Source organism: Nothoprocta perdicaria, unplaced genomic scaffold (genome assembly GCF_003342845.1).
Source record: "Nothoprocta perdicaria isolate Ctin4 unplaced genomic scaffold, notPer1 scaffold_6, whole genome shotgun sequence".
Classification (NCBI taxonomy): Eukaryota; Metazoa; Chordata; class Aves; order Tinamiformes; family Tinamidae; genus Nothoprocta; species Nothoprocta perdicaria.
The window spans coordinates 9,622,642-9,641,194 of NW_020455865.1; the positions used below are offsets into that span (position 1 = coordinate 9,622,642).

General features: G+C 50.1%; 1 protein-coding gene and 1 long non-coding RNA gene across 2 annotated transcripts; one reads left to right on the top strand and one right to left on the bottom strand.

Moving 5' to 3' along the window:
- Positions 1-2,514: 2,514 nt before the first annotated feature.
- Positions 2,515-4,673, top strand: LOC112955892. The gene is made up of 3 exons (XR_003250958.1): positions 2,515-2,596; positions 2,757-2,805; positions 4,513-4,673. It is a non-coding gene; the product is annotated as an uncharacterized LOC112955892 (long non-coding RNA).
- Positions 4,674-7,701: 3,028 nt separating this feature from the next.
- Positions 7,702-17,261, bottom strand: LOC112955891 (ectonucleoside triphosphate diphosphohydrolase 2-like). Its single transcript, XM_026049349.1, has 9 exons — positions 17,148-17,261; positions 14,896-15,013; positions 13,716-13,866; positions 12,802-12,961; positions 11,842-12,069; positions 10,536-10,808; positions 9,929-10,024; positions 8,841-8,972; positions 7,702-8,010 (listed from the first exon to the last, which is right to left on the bottom strand). The coding sequence occupies exons 1-9, from the start codon at positions 17,259-17,261 to the stop codon at positions 7,780-7,782; spliced, it is 1,503 nt and encodes a 500-aa protein (XP_025905134.1). The 3' UTR covers positions 7,702-7,779.
- Between the last annotated feature and the right edge of the window lie 1,292 nt (positions 17,262-18,553).

Genomic DNA, 18,553 nt, shown 5'->3' on the forward strand with positions numbered 1-18,553 from the left:
ATGCCAGCAAGGTCTGCAAGTCCCAGCATCTCTTACTGTTTCATAATGTAGCTGGGACTTGAAAGAGGCTCCTAATGGGGCTCTGCAAGCAGGGCTCGTCTCGGGCTGGTGCCTTCGTGCGGCAGTGAGCCACGCAAAGGCCGCCCATGACCTCGGTTCTTTTTACGTGGTGCGTGTGGAGCTGAGGAATAACATCACGAAGCTTTGGGTGCTGGAGATGGGGCGGCCTTCCGTGGCCAGCCCAAAACATGGGTGTTGGTGGTTGCTGTTGCTAGCATGTAAATAAAATAGCTCTTGATACTGTTGGCAAGAGCCCAGGAGCACCCAGAGGAGCCCCAGAGGCACCTGCACAGTCCCCAGAGACCCTCAGAAGGGCCCCAAGGGATCCGGAGTAACAGGGGAGTCTCGGGCAGCTTTTAGAGATCCTGGGAGAGCCCCTCAGGAGCCTGGGGTGCCCAGACGGACCCTGAAGATGGAGGAGGCATGTTGGCCTATGCCAAATGTTAGAAGCCGGAACGTAGGAGTCTATGCAGCTTACTTGGAGATAGCTGAGTCATGCAAAGACATTTGGGCCCAGATTTATCCCACCTAATTTTAAACACTGCATGGAATGGCTGCGTCTGGGCTGTGTGCACACTGTGTTTGCTGGAAAGTGTTAATTCAGCCCATGCCAGCTCCAACGTGCCCCCCTTCCGCCCCCGACGCCACCTTTTGCTGGTGTCTGTACAGGGGGTTAGAGCACCAGACCCAACACTTCGGTGTCAAGTATCGAATGCAGTTGGGGGGATCTGAACCAGCCTTGCTCGAGATTTCATTCAGGTGCGCAGTAATCAGCAGAGACAGCTTTTCCTGCAGCGTGAGATGCAGTTAATTTTCATCCTCAGAATAACGTAGAACTTGAATACCATCTTCTCTCTCACTAAGGCAGGAGGGAGCTTATTCTCGCCTGTGCTTTGTGCCTTGCAGTGTTCGACTCTCTAGGAAAGCGGCTTCAGCGAGAACCGTGAGCAAGGGCGGCGCGGAGCGGCGTTGGGAGCTGGGAGCGCCGCTGTGAACGGGCGAGCAGGGCCAGCCTTGCAGAGGCTGCAGCAGGAGATCTGCTCATTCAAGTGCTGCTGCATTTCATGCAGATACAGGGTTTTGGTTTTTTTTTTTTCAGCCTGGGCCAGGAGGAGAAGGGCAGTGCATCACTGCCCAGGATCTGTTTCCTCGCTCGATTAGAAATCATGAGCTGCTGTAGCCTCTGTCTCTGACAGCCCGTGCTTGTGGCTCAACCCTCGCTGCCTTTCCCGTTTGCAGGGCTGCTCTGTCGTGGGTAGAGTGACAAACTGCTGCCATCCCGGCAGCCCTAGTGGCCGCAAAAGAAAAAAAAAAGGAAATATCCTGCTCGGTTAGGGCCTCTATATCTATCTCAAAATGCTACGCAGAATCCTGCAGCAGAGCAGACACCCTGTGTGATGGCTGCGGCTCAGCCGCTCGGATTGAATCTGCACAGGTTTCCCTGGCACAGGCTGTGCGTTAGGAGGCATTTCATGATCATCCAAAATACATGTTTTGCTAATGCTGGCCCAGTCAGCCAGTGCTGCTGTCCTGAGCTGTGTCCAGCTCTACAACAAATGGGAATTCTGTTTGCGATGTGTTTGCATGTTTACCAGCAAAGCAGCCACCCGCGCGCCCGGGCTCTGTGTGGACCAGCTGGGGGGAGCCGGGGCGAGGAGTGATCCCTGGGCCGCGGCCACCGCATCCCAACGGGCACCTGCCAGGCTGCGAGCTGGAGAGCTGGGCGAGAACCGCGTCTTGCACACAGCGGTCCCTCGAAGGGCACCCATCCGCACAGAGCGCTGCCCACGGGCAGCTTCTAGGAGAACAAAATAAGCTCGGACTTCTTGGCCCTGATGGGACAAAATGCTTAAGTGCCTTTCTAAACACAGGGATAGCAGGGAGGGGAGGCCCATCTAGGCAGGAATGCGCCTCACATACTCTGTCTTTTGTTGAAGACATCTATTTTATTCAATACTTGATTTTTTAGAGTTTTTTTTTCTGTGTATATTGCTGTGAGAAGTATCTCATTCATTTAGCTGCTTCTGAGTTTTCCGTCCTTAAGTTGTTGTTTCAATTAATGGCCGTAGTGTGGTAGTAGGAAACATTAGGAGCTGCTCTTACCAGGCCAGAGTTCCCAGGTATAACCCAGAGGAAGTCACAGTAGTAAAATTAAAACTAAGATCGAAAGTTGAATTTCTGTTTTTGAATAAGGTTTTTTTGACTTTTTGTTGCATTTTTTGTGCTACTTCTAGCAGGAAATGAAAAAAGATTTTGCTGTGAATATACTCAATTTGAGCACAGCAGGGAGATGCCTTCTTTACTGGTATTATTTGTTCCTCTTTTACTAAAACACTGTTTTGTTTTGTGCAGCAGAGTATGAAGAGATCGTGCTTCCCTTTGCCATGTAGGCAGGCAATGGCTTTAATTCCTGTGTTGATACACAACCAGCTGGAGAGCAGTTTGTTTCCTTATTTAAACTGAGCCTAGTATGTGGGGTCAGGATGGTGCTGGCACTGTCAGGAGTCCAAGCATGGAGCAGATTCCATTCATGCAGGTAGAGCCCTGAGTTTGGCAGAGGAACGGTGCAGAATGAATGGGGATGGCACCTGCTTGCAGCGCCGGGCTGCTCCATGTGCATGGTAGAACTCAAGTAGGACATGGGCATGTGCAGACATTTGGTCATTCTGGTTTTTCTCTCCACTTGTTACTTTTAGGGATCTACTGAGGAAAGACTGGAACACGAGGGGCTCTTCCCAAAGACTGGTGAGTGAGGGGCGAAGGTAGGATTTATGGCGGAAGGAAGAGGAGCAGCTGGATGGGATCGTGCTGTGAGCCTGTCCATGCCAGCATCTCGTCCGTGATGACCAGGAGCAGTGCCAGAGTCAGCAGGGGAAACACACCTGTGTGTGCTGAGTGCTTCAGGGAATTCCTTAGCCACATGCAGCAGTCATTCTACTTCGTTGCCTTCATGAACTTTTTCTTTTTTTCCCTCACGAATTGGTCTAATGACCTTTTGCAGCTATGTAAGCTCTTAGTGTAAACAAACTCCTGTAATAATGACCTCTGTGGTTCAGCCATAGCTGTGTGGAAAAAGAGCTCCTACCATTCAGTTTGCTATTTCCACCAAGCCCCTCAGTTCTGTAGGAGGCCGTGGGCCTGTTAGTTCAGAGCTTGCACTCAGGCTTAAACACTACCAGTGATTACTGGAAAATTCATCGTTAACTGCCAGCATCTCCTTCATGCTTGATACCAGTGAACTTGAAACAGTTTTCCCAGATTTCCTTGATCCAGTTGTACAGCTTAACTGCTGTACATTGTCCAGAGATAACCACTGCCAGTGTCACCTCCATTCAAGTGGTGACTGATTCAGTCATGAGGAGGTCGGCCTGTGGCAACACCTCCTGCTGTGAACAAAGTAAGCTTTCTTGCACACGAAAGTTGGTTTTATCAGTCCTTGGTCTTTCTCAGAGACCCCTCTAGTTCAGTCTCAGGGCAGGCCTCTTCCTCCTGGGGCTTCATCTCGCTCTGCTTTCCACAAGAGCCCCCTTCCAAGCACCAGCGCACGTGCTGCTGCCCGTCTCCCTGCTTGGAAGCCTGGGCCAGTAATGATGACACTTCTTAAATTGCTAAGAGCTGATCTCACATCTCACACATGGAAAACTTTATATATCGCAGTGTCTTTCATCTGTGCCCACATCATAGGTCTCCTTGCCAAGTTTCAAACAGTCCTCTTTCCTGATAGATCCATCTGTAGTGGGACAAGCTACTGCCTGTGTAGATATTGTATTGGTGGTTTCCTAAGGCTGAGGTGCTGCAAAGCCAGCCTCCAACAAGCCTCCCTCTTGTGCCTAACCGCTGTCATTACACACCGAGGAGCAGGAACTTGTTCTCGCTGTTTACCTGGCTGGAACCGGTCCTGCGCTGCAGGAAGCCTGTCTGCAAGTGTGATAGTCGCAAGGGCAGAGCTGAGCCCAGGTCAAACCTGCATGCCCTCTCCTGTGTGCTCATACACGTTGGAGAGATTGGATGTGCTACGCTTTCAAAATACCAAAACACTGATTTTTCCGTATTTGATGGCATTATGAAAGGCCATTTTAGAGAAAACTGGCAAAAAGGGCGTTTTGCTGATTCCAGTTTCCAGGCAGGTTTGTTCTGTTGATAGCGTTTTCATCTACTTCCATGTATCCTGAATTAGCCCATGAAGTAGGAGTGATAGTCCACGAGGTAGGATGTAAACATCGTATGGCTTCCTGTTTCTCTGGAAGATACTCAGATATGTGATCGTGAGCATGGTATAAGAACGAAACGAAACTAATACTGATAGGACTCTAAATCCAGCTATCCTAAAAGTCATTCCTCCCATGCCCTGCTGGATTCGTTCTACCAGTGGTTGTGGTTTTCAAGTGATTTCACTATTATTTATAATAACAGCCACAAACAGCTTAAATGAGTTTATGCTTTGAATTTCAGAGCCCTTCCCTTGACCACCAAAATGGAAGTCTCACAGACAGGACAATACCTGGGAGAGAGAAAGAGTTACAGTCCTGGCACTACCTGTGGGAAGCTGGAGCTTATCCGTTATGGCAAGTTGGGCAAAGTTCTCTCTCAGTTCTCCTTGACCTTCTTGTGACTTGCCAAGATATCTTAGGAAGTCCGTGCTGGTGCTTTGGCATGAATGCAGCTCGAAATCCCAGTGCAGTGATTCATCCATCGTAAGTGTTCGCTGAAATACCTGTAATCTCCAAAGCAGCTCTTCATCTACAGCCAAGTACTGACAGGAAGGCTTAGGATGCTCTCTGATGATCCCAGGGAGCTTGATGCCTCAGAACAAGGAGAAAAAAACCAAAACAATTCTCCTATGGTGGTAGTTTGGGGAACTGCAGAACTGAGTTGTGGACAATGTACTATTATTTCTCTCCATTTACGTGGGAATTCACTAGCTGCCCATAGGAGTCCATAAGAATAAGTTGCTCACAACTGTAGACCAAGAACAGCTCAAAAATATGGAAAAAAAAAAAAAAAGTGCAATCTGGACGGGATGTCATGACTAGGAACCCTGACACTTTGGAAATGGTATAACCTGGAAGAAAGACAAGGTGTTAATATACTCTGCAAACATGCTGATATGAACTTTAGGCCAGTCTAGACAGCAGCAGGTGAGCTAACCTGCTGTGTTTCTAGAGCTAAAATAGATTCACTTCTCTCTGATGTCAATGCTTATATCAAATACTTTTGATTTCTTTCTTAGTGATCCTTTGTGACAGCAGCACAACTGCAATTGCATATGAGCAGACATTTTGTAGAAGATCTTCCTCACAGCTTGCCCTGGAGCGAGAAGGGAAGAAACTGTATATAAAAACACCAGGTTTGTGAATAGTTAGAAAATGCTTATTATTAATCATTTCCACATTTAAGTACTGCATTGTTACCAAAGGGTTTCAACTATCCTTGTTTCAAAGCAAATGAGTGGATGTGAAAAGCTCCTTTAAGTAGGTTTCTGCTCTACAGGTGATCTGGGGATTAGTTCTGCAAACCTGTGCTGGACTGACATGAAGGTGCTCTGCCATCACACCATCTGATTTATTTCCACTTCTGATAGTGAAGGTGGATCCTTCTCGGGCAAGATCCATCTCAGTGTGAATCCCCAAGGTCTCCTATGTGCTCACAGGTCCCAGAAGCAGCACCCTGTTTAATGATAGCATTTCCAGATGTGGGAGGAGTGAAATCCCAGGAATTTCCCCGGTGCCCCTGACAGCCTCAGGCTTTTTCCATGCAGGCCTGCCTGAATGCCTCCTGCCTTCTTCAAGCAACCAACACATCAAAGATGCTGACTTGTCTCATGAACTAGCTACCAACAGGCAGGTTATCCAAAGTCATTTGCCACCTGCCTGCCAGTGGGCAGAGAGTGTCTGCAGGGACCCAAAGGGCACAGCACAAGAGCTCCGCACTAAAAAGCGGCAAATCAGCACCCCCCATCCTCCCACACTTTGTATTCACAATATAACCTCTGCCTTCATCTCTTGCCAAGAATAACACAGACAGGCTATTAAAGATTCTTTAATAACATGATATAATTAAAATATCTAATGTGCAACTCAAAGAAATTAATATGAAGCTTGTTTAAATTTGCTTCCGCACCCTTCCAAACTTGCCTGGCAAGATCCAAATCTTCATTAACTGGCTTGAAACTTTATGAGTACACCCACCAATATTATGAGTGGGCGTTTCTGTATGTGAATTAGTAGCACAAAGGATTAATACACAGATTTGAATGGATTTGTGCACCATGGTAGCTTTAAAGATGCTAGAAGGCACTTCACTGCATCTCTAAGCAATTAGGCATGGTTAAAGTAGTCTGAAATGAGCTGGATGTAGGTATTTCTTGGGATTTTAGCACAGCTTATGTGTTTAAGTCACTGGAAATATCTAAAAAATGAACTTGAAATGCTATAGTAAAAGCATTTATTAGCCTGAAAATTAAAAGTCCAAATCTGCCACTTTTCTTCACAGTAACATGGGGAACTTGTGCTGCACCTCATCTGTTAGCTGCGCAGAGCAGACCAGAGGAGCTGGAATGACTGCTAAGCCCCAGAGGAATCCTGAGTATTGGATCATCAGGTAACTTTGGTTGCAATCTAACACAGAAATCATTGCACTGACGGCTGGGAAATTCACCTGGGGTTCTTGGGTCTGCTGTTCTCTGAAGGGCAATATTAGATGAACTGCTTTACCTTCCGGAGTCAGCATGACAGGCAGTTTAGTGCAACTCAGTGAACTGGTGAACCTGAGCCAAGCATGTCCCCAGATGTAACAAATGTGAGATAAAACACATTAATCTAACCCCCAATGAAAGGGTTTCAGTTGACAAGTGTAATCTTGAGTTACTGTGGCTTAGCTGAGAGACAGGAGCTCAGCTGAATTTCGGTGCCTTTTGTTTCTCCTTTGGTGCTCTGTATGTTTTCTGCAGTGGTAGAGATTCTCTTAATACCTCCTTTGAGAGGGTGCTGCCACAGGAAGGTGCTGATGTCCACCGGGACCTCTGCCTGCTACCGTAACACTGCTAACACTGACAGCAGCACCATTGCCACCAAGCAAGGACCATTGCTTTTGAAGGATTATCACTGAGAAGGAGCATTCCCTGGAAGGGAGGCTGGCATGTATACTCTAGCTAAGATGGAAAAATAGATCTGTAGCAGTAGCAGGAAAAAAAAAAATATATATATATATATATATATATTTTCTGTAGAACAGGGAAGCAAGTTAGCTATTGCATTCCATTGTATTTTAAGGCAGTTTCAGTCTTTATTACTGGAGATATTGCAGGAATCTCCTCTTTGGTAGTCAGAAGAGACAGAGCACCTCTTCCAGAAACCACCTCTTGACTAAATAAGGTTATTCACTATTAACTTTACAGTTGTGCTTACAGCACTGCTCAAGGGTATGGTTCCATTGTGTGAACACCTGTAATCTTAGTTGCAGTCCAAGCAAGATGTGTGCGAGCGGATCATTCGGAGAACATTTTGCTTGCCATCCACTGGGAGTCTCAGGTTTCCTCAGAGCAAGATCTGGTGTCTCTGTTCACAGCAGTGCAAGGGCTGGCAGTCGAACAGCAGGTTGAAATGAGGCTCTGGAGCCTTGCAGGAAATCCCTGGCATCTCCCACTGAGGTACACTTGTGCTTTTCTGTTTTTACCTTGTTAACCGCCCTCTCACAAGAGATCCAGTCTTGGAATAGCAGTCAGTTGTCATCGAAAACACTGCTGTTCCTGTTACTGAAGCTGTTTTCCTTGGCCATCACTCGGTATGAAATGCGCATGAAAGCGCCCGTGAGCAACACAACAAAGAGGATGAGGAGCAAAGACCACATCCCTGGTTCGATCCCCTTGAGGAAGCTTGGGTTGTCCTGAGGGACAGTGTTGCTCAGAGTCAACAGGTACCCAAGAGTCCAGCCAGATGATACATCACCAATCTATTGAGATAAAAGGAGAGGTCAGTAAAGAAGCAGAGAAACCCAAGTCTGGACCCCAGCTGTGTTAGTGTGAACAGGTCTAAAGCCTAATATGCTTTATTCGAGTCTGATCTAAGGACAAGGCTTGAAGGACTGGGCTGCTCAAGAGAGCAGCCTCTCCCACTGCGAGGGCCCTGGGTGCACTGTCAGGCTGGGATTGTCCTGAGCAGCCTCCCTGGGAGCTCTCACCCTCCACCCCTGGCCGGGGAGCTCCACTTAGGCTCAGGCCTGGGCACTCGCCTATCCCCGGGCTGTGCTGGAGATGCACCTGCATCCTGTTCTTTCTCCTGCGGTTTCAGTTTACTAATTTTCCAGAATTTGTTGTTGGTAGCTTTGCCGCTGGCTCCTGGATGGAGCCAGAATTACATTTTTGACATCATGTTTTTGTGAAGGAAAATATTTAAAAGACCCGCAACAAAATCCCTTTTCCTTAGGAGTTTCAGATCTCAAAGGAATTCTGGTGCTGCCTCCACCAGTTACTGATACGAAGTTCATTGCAAAGAGATAGGGTGGGATCGCTTGCCTTGGGAAGTAATATCAGCCTTCTCTCCTAAGCATTACGTAACAATCTATCTTGTGTCCCTGCTCTTGGTCACAGGCTTTTATGACCCATCTGATTTTTTGTGGAGACTTTAGTGAGTCTAAACTCACTTATCTTTGAGTTTAGAACTGTTTATTTAATTTATGCAAGTATCTTGCTGGAGAAACACAAATGGTTAGGGCTTGTGGGAGTGCGACAGTCTGGCTTAACTCAAACCACCCTCCCTCCCAACTGGAATACCGGTACTGACCTCCTGGAACGCGGTCCGAACAGAGCTGCTCAGGTCCAAAGTGTATCCCTTCGTGCTCAGATGGAAGATGAAGGTGGACACAGCGCAGTAATCAGCAAGTGTATCCAGACTTGTCTTGGATTTCTTGACTAGCTGGTGTCATTTCCAAAAGCAGGTGGAAGGGGAAGGAAAGAAAAATCAGCTGCATTTCAGGCCCGATTGAAACCCATCGTGTCCTGCTCTGGGCTGAGTGCAGGGCTGGAGGAGAAGCGGTTGTGTCCTGTGCAGACCGAGGCCATGCTGCCCCATACCCACCCAGTTGTTTTTTTCTAAGAGTCCCCATCACCTCTGTGTTTTTGTCCCCATCTCATTAAAAGATGGGGCAGTTCCAAGAGCAGCAGAACTGACCACCCGCTCTCCTCCAGTTGGCCTGCAGGTGAGCCATTGGTACTCTGCTCCCTAATTAGGTTGAGCTAATGCTGAAATCTTTATTTCATCAAGAACACTCAGATCTTCCCCTCCTCTCCAGAAAAAAAAAAAAGAAGAAAAAAAAAAAAAAGAGTTTTAGGCCTTGCTACCCCAGTGTTAAACCCTGCAGAGACTGGCCAGTGTGGATGGTACTGCCTAAGGGGACTGGGTCACTGTCAGCTCAAATGAGGGTGACTTTATAAGTTGCCAGGCTAGCAAAAGAGCTGCCTTTTCCCGCCGTGGTTCAGCCTTCGTGGGCCCAGGTGCAATGGGAAAATCCCTAGACTGAGCAGACGGGCTGCTTGCATGTACGGAGAGAGGAACAACAGGAAGAACAAGGTGCCGTATAAGCAGGACTGGGCAGGCTGCCTCTTTATCCATAATATGCAGTAAAAAGTACTTGTGGTTTTTCATTTAATTGAGTCCAGGTGTTAGCACCAGCTGGGGTTTGAGAGGAAGGGAAATAACTACACCCTGTTTTCCCAAAGTTTTTAAAAAAAAAGAAAAAAAGTGCAGACAATTCCTTTTTTTTTCCCGAGGGCGTCAGTCACTTACAGCTCTGTCAGCCTGAGCTGTAATGTCACATGAGCTTTTACAACTAGATTGTTATTGCTTTGCACACCAAGTTACTGCACGTTTACCTCTGTGGCAGACATCCCACAGAGCTTGTTGACCATCTGACTCAAGTCAGGAGCGGGTACAGCCTCCCTCAGGAAGTCCAGGGCCTCAGAAATCACCTATAAGAGCAGCAGGAATAACCATCAGGTTGGACTGTACTTGGCAGGCTCCCACGCAGGCTCTAAGGGAAGGTAAGTGGCAGTAGCCAGGGGACGTGTTTCCAGGATGTCCTTTCTCTCTGTCTGTGTTTGATGGGCACTGGGAAAGAAGCATCAGTTGCTGTTTGAAGAGGGAAGAGGAGATGCTCGGTGCAGGACGGGAGCTCCGTTATGGCTCTGTGAGGGCCCCCAAACCTTATTGCACAAACAGGTACCTCTGACCCCAGGGATCACAGTTACTGATGAGAAGCCTGGGGTGCCACTTTGAACAGTGTGCCCTGGGGAGGGGACAGGCCAGGACTGCATGTTTACAGCATTAGCACTGGGTATTCAGCACTAGCCAGAGCATTGGCAGTCCTGACTAGCTGAGGGTACAGCTTGGCTGGTCCCACTACATTAAAGAGTGACAAATTGGCCCAATTTCAGGGTTTTTTCATGCCGATTGCTTAGCCCAGTGTAAATAAGAACCTACCAGAAACTTGGTCCGGGGAGGCTTGAAAACACTGTCAAAAGAAAGCTTGAAGAAGCTGCAGGAAGAAGAGGAGTTGAGCAGGCTTTGCACGAGTCTCCTGCAGGTAGTAGAATTGCTGGAGCCGGTGACGTTGAACATGTCCTGGGGGCTGGGGGTGCCCAGGGTGTCGTTGGTGACAGCACAGGGCCCAGCGTGCACTGAACGCCACCGCACTTGCTGGGAGTAGGCGAGGGGCCAGCAGGGGTTCAACAGAGGTTTCACGTTGCTCTTATCCTAGAGGGACAGCATAAAATGGAGACAGGTAGCAAGAGAGGAGACGCAGGAGCAGGCGATTTGCAAGAGACCTTATCCAGGTTGTTCAACTGCAAGGCCTAGGCCTCTAGGCAGCGTGGTCCCAGCTCCCACTGAGTTCAGGCTGGCTGCAAGGACTGCGCTGGCCGTTGGAGGCTGAGGAGTTACAACCTGTGGGAGTCCTGGCCCTGTCTTATCCTTGTCAGGCCAGAAATACAATTTCAGTGCAGAGGCTGTTCTGTCTTCGACAGCCGTTCTATTCCTGTTTTGTCTATATTCACAAGTCTGGTCTCTGAATTTCTGGGAATTCAGTGTTTTATGGTGCTTCAGCCCTCATGCTCCTGGTAACTATGGTGACCCAAGTACCGTGCCGCTTCCTAATCCTCTCTTCTAAGCAGCTATTTGCCTACAGAGCCAGGTGGTTGGTGGGAACACCTCAAGAATTAGCAGTTCTCATCCCTGGGGAGTCCCTGCAATATAGTCGTGTAGTGGGTCTCCATGTGAGCCTCAGATAGGGAACCATTCCCTAGAGAAAGGTGTGGCTGGAGCAGGTTTATGGGGAGGCAAGTGGGGGGTGAACTCATTTGAGTTCATTTGTGAAAAATTTGGCTTCAGTGTGTTCCAAAATGATTCATGACAAGGGCCCAGCTGCTTCCCAGGTACCTTGTAGAATGGAGGGGCAGGTCAGAGGAGCTGAACAAAGTGTTTGTTTCCTTCCACCATGAAGGTGGTCTTAGCACCTCTGCAGAGCATTCTGTGCTTGTGTGTTAAGCAGTGAGCCAAACAGCCTGCAAATAAGAAACTGGAGTGGGTACCTTTGTGTCTGCATAGAGGAAATTAGTTTGGGCATGGAGAGCATCTGACCCACTGGACTTTTAGATCCGTACAAACACCCTCAGTTAAAGACGGTCCCCGTTTCACCTGTTACCAGCTACACTAACTCTTGCCTTATGCTACTGTTACGTGGCACAGGGGGTAGACTTTGTATCCAGGACTTGGAGCAGCAGATACTCACATGTATGAGCAGGGAGAGCAGGCTGCTGCGGAGCTGCTGCGTGCCCTGGCAGGGGCACTGGCGAGTGTGCACCGCGTGTGTTTGCCCATACAGCTGCAGCCTCACTCCTTCTTTTGGTGCCTCGTTCTCTTCTTCCATCTGGGAAGTGAGCTGTGCTGATGTTCCTCCCAAGGACAGGACTCCTGCCATCTCCTTCCTGGAGGGGACCAAGTGTCCTCGCCAGTCATACTGACGCAGAGAAACAGAGAGGTCACTTCTCACCACTTCTGCATCTGCTAGGAAACAAGCATTCCTGCACAGGGTGAGAGCAAGCAGCTTTCTAGTGCAGTAGAGCCCAACTTCTGTCTCCCCACAGGGACAAGGATGCTGAGCTGGTGGCTTTGGAGGGAGCAGAGAGGCCCTGTGTGAGTGCTGCCGCCTGTGCAGAGAGCTCCCCATGGTCAGCGAGAGCAAACGGAGCGCAGGGGTCACCGCCTTGGCAGGCTGTTCAGGGCAATAGTCTCTACAGGTAAGAGCAGGGAAAGGTGAGAGGATAGTGGGGAGTGGCAGGGAGATTGCCAGGGGTGCAGCTAGTGCTTCAAGTGCTGCCTTAATGCCACAGTGATCCTCCTGTCAGAAGCATCCTGTGGGTTCATCTCCCCCAGGCTTGCAGAACTGTTTTTGGCAATGCTGAAGTTAGCAGTAGAGACAGGCAGGTTTCTGTGACCGCTGATGTAAGTGTCTGTGGGTTGGGTGTGGGATGGGAGGAAGGCTCCCCTGTTGCCAGTGGTGCTAATGTTTGCCTGACCCTGTCCTTTCATTTTTACAGGGAGCTGGTGTTTGAGGTGACCTGCTGCTTTGAAAGGCAGTGGGAGCTCTGCTCAATTCAAAGTGCAGAGCTTTAACAACCCCTCTGTGCGTTGCTGTTGCATAATGGCAGTCCCTCAGCTCTGTACTCCCCAGGGAAGGATCCCCCTTTACCTTGATGAAGTTCTCCAGGACATAATTAACAGCAACCCACTTGAATGCTTCCTCATCCAGGCTGGACAGGATTTGTGCCCCCTGGAAGTCAAAGGGGGTTGACTTCAGGGCCACTGTCAGTGCCTCAAGGAGAGCATCGGAGAGGATGGGATTGGTGAGGCTAGACAGAAAAGGAAAAGCAGCATATTTGTTGTTACAGGGCCCACCAGGAGTAGCCCACAGCAGCAGGACTTCTGCTTTGAGTACAGTGAGATGCAATGAAAATCCTCCTCCCCCTGCCTTTTCCTCCTCCCCTCACTCAGCACTGGGGCAAGCGCAGCCTGGGCAACAAAGATTTGGCAGGGTGATTGAGCAGCTGCTGGGCTGCTGCTTGAGAACTTGGGAGCCCTGAGTTCCCATCCCTCTGCCTCTGCAGGGTCTGTGGCCCTGCCCCACTGACCTTTCCCTCCCCAACTAGTTTTCCCCAGTGTCTAATAGGAGATGGAGAGGTCCCAGTAATGAGGTAACTGAGAGCAGGGTCCAGAGCAACCCATGTGATAAATTGGAGGTTCCCACCGCAGCTCCCAGCCTGCTGACAAGAACCAGCATGGCAAATTCATGTGGGTTGTCACATAAACTGAAAACACTCCAGCTTCCAAAGCTGACAGATGTTGTCCCAAGCCCTGGTTGTGAAGGAGACTTGAGGCAGGCTGGAAGCAGCAGCAAGCCTGGCATCCTGAGGCTGTTTGGGGGCCTGGCATGGGTACCCAGCTGTGCTGTACTTCCTTTGGGAGCACAGGCAGCCGAGGAAGATTTACCTGACCAGTGGATTGGGGATGAAACAGGCTGCAGAGCAGATGGGCTGTCATTCATTTACAGAATGATCCACATGACATGTGCTGATCTCTGTGTGTGGGTTTGCAACATTCACTCACTTCAGCTGCCTCATGCTGGCAGTGGCTCCCAAGTAGAGAGGGGTTTGGCTGTGCTGCTCTGCTGGGATCTCTCTCTGGGCCCAGTGCAGGCATGGCTCCAAACTCTTCCCTGCTTCCTGAGGAGAATCTGAGTAGCTGGAGACTCCAGGACCTAAGGATCAGAGGAAAGACTGAAATATCCTATGGGAAGATGTGGGAGAAAGGTGGGAGCAGTTGCAAGGAGATTAAGCATGCCTTGAAGGACTGCAGAAGCGGGACTTATCACAGGCAGATCAAGAAGTATTCAGTGGACCAGTAGCCAGTCTTCTAAAACACAGCACTGGGAGCAAAACAGCAAATATATAAAAATCCTAAATCATACTCCAAGAGGCTTTGAGAGCACTTACAGCCGAGGACGTCTCAACCCACAAGAGTGTGCTTCTCACCTTCGTAAAAGATAAGCAAAAGGACAGGCGGACCCAGACATGAGACTGGTGTCTCAGCCGCCTCAGCAGCTACTTCCTCGTGTGTTGGCAGCCACGGTTTCTGCAGCCCACGTCTGCAAGCAGAGCACCTCTGCTCTGGAGGAAGCTGGTGCTGCGCCAAGACGAACTGAGTGCAAGCCCCAATGCATCTTTCTAGTAAGATTCATTTATTTTTCTTCTAATGTTTTTAAACCACTACCCATATAGGGCTTTGCTTCCTCACCCTCTAGCCCACTCGTCTTCCTGGCTGCATGGCCAGCTTGCCACAAACCTTGCCGTCCAGGCTGTGTGTAGAGCTGATCTACTCAGAGATGAACAAAAGTGGAATTTGAATTGCCATTCCCAAGCCCTTGCCTGCTGTCTAAGGCCCAGCCATGATTTCCCCTCCATCCTTCCCCTCTGCATGCTGGGGCTGCCCTCCCACTGCACAGTGTGTCCCGAGAGCTGAGGCTTTCCCAACACCTTGCTGCAATCGTGCTTCAACAGCGAGACTGGGAGATAGGGAACGAAAACCCCAACCGTTAATGTACAAATGCTGCTTAGGGGTCCCTGGCAGAGCTGGACTCACTCAAATCAAAGTGAGGAAGACCCTAGGACGCATAAACCATGGAAATGGGTCAATTCAGCTGTCTCTGTTTCCAGTCAGCCCGTTCCCGTTCCGTTCTCCCAAACGTCTCCCAAACGTTCTCCGTTTGTGTTCTCCCAAACACAAATACCTTGCACAGTACAGGAGCTCCATTCCCTGATCACCCCGGTGTTGTTCACTTTGTCAGCAGTCCACTGGTAGATGAGCAGGGTGGTGTGGGATGGTCCAGCATCCAGGACGACACCATACTGAAAACCACAAAGCATTACAGCTAAATACCACTCCATGCACACCTTGTGTAATGCTCGTTAACCCTGCAATAACAAGTACTCTGAGAAACCCCTGTGCCCACACTGCAGTATTTGAACTTTGTTTTTAAATTCAAAGAAAGGGTGTAGCCAGAAAATAATGTGTTTTTGCAGTAATGTATCTGTGTTGCTGAATACACGTGAGGAGCAGCGGGAGTGGGGAAATGCTTCAGTGCAACTCTGCAGTGGCAGCTGCTGGACATGTCCTCAGCAGCTCCTGAAACCCTGCAAAGGCTTTCCCTGGGAGCAGCTTGAGAGCCAGGCCCTGAAGAAGGGGGAGGCAGCACTATAGGCTCTCTGCTAACTCTGGGACTCCAGTTGCTGCTGCATTGCTTTGCTCGAGAGACCAGACTTTGGGGGAGGAAGCAGAGGACTGTGACTTGCTCTTGCATCTGTGGAATTCAAGACTTGCTTGTCTGTTTGCAGTCCCTGGCAGAGATGGTGTGAGACGGGTGAGGTTTGCCCCGAAATGTGCCCACTCTGGCAGAGCTGCAATGGACTCAGGCAGACCAGCACGTCTGCTCTCCAGCACAGCAGTCCCACAGAGACCAAGGTAAGGTGGCAGCAAAGCTGGCAGCACGTGACGTCTCAACAGTTTGTCTGCTGTGAGTGACCCTTCTGCAATGTCTAGCACTGAGACTGGGGCTTTTGCACTTTCTGCAGCCCAGCGTGTGGATATGGGAATAAGAAGCGGCAAGGATGCTCCACAGCATAGCTTGGTGGCTGTTATGAACATCCCCATTCTCAAAATGCCCCTCTTCTAAGGAGACCTTTTCCTCTTTCTACCCTCATTATGTGATGCCAAATGGGGACATTTCGCACACAGAGAGAAGGGAAGCTTGGGAGATCTGGGAGCAATGAGGTGCTGTATGACCAAGCAGAAATTGTAACCATGACTGAGTGGAGGAAAAATAGCCTCGGAGGAGGTTGGTTTAGCACCACAGAGCCTGGCAACAGCTCCTTCCTCCTTCCTTTCTGGGAACGCTCCCCGCTCCAGCAGACACGTGCTGCAGCTCCCAGGCCAGGAGCTCGTGTGTCTGGAGCCTGAGCAGAAATGCAGAAGGAGGACGGAGCTCTTTGCCCGAGCCTGCTGGCATCTTCCCACGCAAGAGGCAGCCCGTATTGCTCGCAGGGGCCTGTCAGCTGCTGCAGAAGAGGAAGAAATGAATGATCTTGGCGGAGGAAGTCACTTTTTTTTTTCTCCCTCACAAAATGAGACTGCTGTTGGAGCAAAAGGAGAAGATCATGTTTATGCCACACCAACATCATGGGGGGATGTAGAGCTGGCTGCTATGTTGGGTGGGCAGAGCATGGAACAATGGGGATTTTTTGATGCAGGTCTGTTTCTGAGCAGAGTGCGGGGGTGGGCAGCATCACTAAAATCATAGGTTAACCTACTTCTGTGCGAGACAACCACAGCGTGCGCCCGACCTCACCTCAGCAGCGCTGCATCAAGAGGCATAAGCAGATAGGGATTAACCCCTGGATCGCTGGGCAGATCTGAATCTGCTGGGTAGAGCAGGTTGGCTCACTGGTAAAAATCAGAAGTGAAAGGGACAGAAAAGGAGGAGGCATAAAAGTGGTTTTGTTTCTTTGGGGTTTTTGATTGTTTGGTTTTTAAGGACAAAGGCAGTTCAGGGCCCTTTAAGCCACTGGTCCCTTAGTGCCCTGGGCAGCTCCTGTGCGCAGCCTGCAGTGATGTCTCTGCTACCGAGAGCACAACACTCGGCCTGCGCTTTGCTGGGGCAGCTGAGCACCTGGGAGCCACCGGGCTGCTCTGCTTTGCTTGACAAGCGACAGCGTTTGAAGGTGGCTACCCCATCCCCACAGCCTTGCGCTGTCCCCTTCTCAGCCTGTTGGTTTGGACTAGCAGCTCCCTCAGCAGCCCCATAAATGTCAGCAGCAACAAAGCCCGACAGGCTTTTATTTGTTTAAATGTCAGGCACCAGGGGGAAGCTGGAGGAAACAGGCAGCTGCTATGTAAGGAGCAGGCCTGTTAGACAAGGATCTCCCCTCTGCTTGTTGCCCCGTTGAGCCCGGGGCTGGCTGCCTTGCCTGAGGCAGATGCCCTTACCTTGCTCCAGAGCGGGGTGCTGGGCACGTCTTTAGTGGAGACACAAAGGAGCACGATGCCCGTGAGTCCTGCGGCGATCACCAGCCAGGGCGGGAGCAGCTCACGCCAAGACATGAGGCACTTTCTCCTCTTTCTTTTTCCCCCTGAAAAGGCAAAGAGGAAGCAGTGGAGGAGCAAAGAGCAGCAAATGCAAAGTCTGCAAGTGCCAGGGGCTGCTTTTTGCCGTCTTTAAAAAGAGGAGAAAGGCGGGGCCTGGGCCATGATGTGGCGTCAACCCAGCCACAAGACCACAAGGAGCGTGGGCCAAGCTGTGATGTGTCAGGCAAGTCTCCCTTTTACTGTCCACGCAATAAATAAAACTGGGGCTTGGTGCTGATTCCAGAGCTAGTTTTGCAAAGACATCAGAAGAGCTTCGAAACTACTCCAGGCAGTGGTGTCGAGGTAAACAGAAATGTGGGGTTAACTCGTCTGTTTACTAAGCAAAAAGCAGACAAGCTCATTGGTTTGGTATTCTGAGCTTGGCAGAGTAGGAGACTTCCAAAATTAGAAGTGGGAAACTCCTGTCGGATGGATTTACTTTTATGTGAGGCTGTGCTCAGCTCTGCTGCGGACCCAGGCATTCCTTTGCAGCCAGCATTCCTCGGGGATCGGAGACAGGGTCGGCGCTCTGCTCTTTTCCTCCAGATTGTTGTTCCCATCGATCTCGCTGCGTTCAGGTGGCAGCTGGCACGGGAAACACACTGCATTTCTGCGTTTCCACACACGGGAGACTTTCACCACCTTGGCCTTTGCAGAGGTCCTATTAGTGAGGACAACAGTGGGGCACACTCAGGTGCTTTGGCTGCAGACAGACCGGTATCAGCCTAGGTGCCTACCTGCCTCTTCTCTGTCCATCTCCTGCAAAATAATGCCCAGCCTTTGCTGAAGAGGCTCCCGCTTCCTCCTTTCGGAGGCCAAAAGCAAATTCCCCCAGACAGACAATCTGCTGGAAAGGAGAAGTCTCTGTTGCCTTGTGTTTCCCAGTGATTGACTCTAGCAATCCAAGTGTCACTCCAGGAAAGAAACATTTAAATTTCTGCTATCTAGGCTGTTTATCAGCAAGGTCTGACGGTGGCATCGTGTCCCCGTGCCCGGCAGAGGATGTCGCTAGGCAGGCTGAAGGGATGGCACGGTGCAGACACGTGCACCTCTCAGGCTCACAGTATCTTTAAGGCAAGGGCCCGGACGCTTTGTCTTCCTGCAGCGCGATCCAGCTCCCGTCTCCCATGCCGCGGGCCCGCAGCTGGAGCACGTGCGGGGCTCACGGCGCCCGAGCTGGCTGCGGCAGCAGCTTGGGGCCTGCTTAGAGTGGCGAACGCTGCAGCGAGGACGCGGGTCAAAGGCCCTGCTCCCCTTGCCAAGAAGCG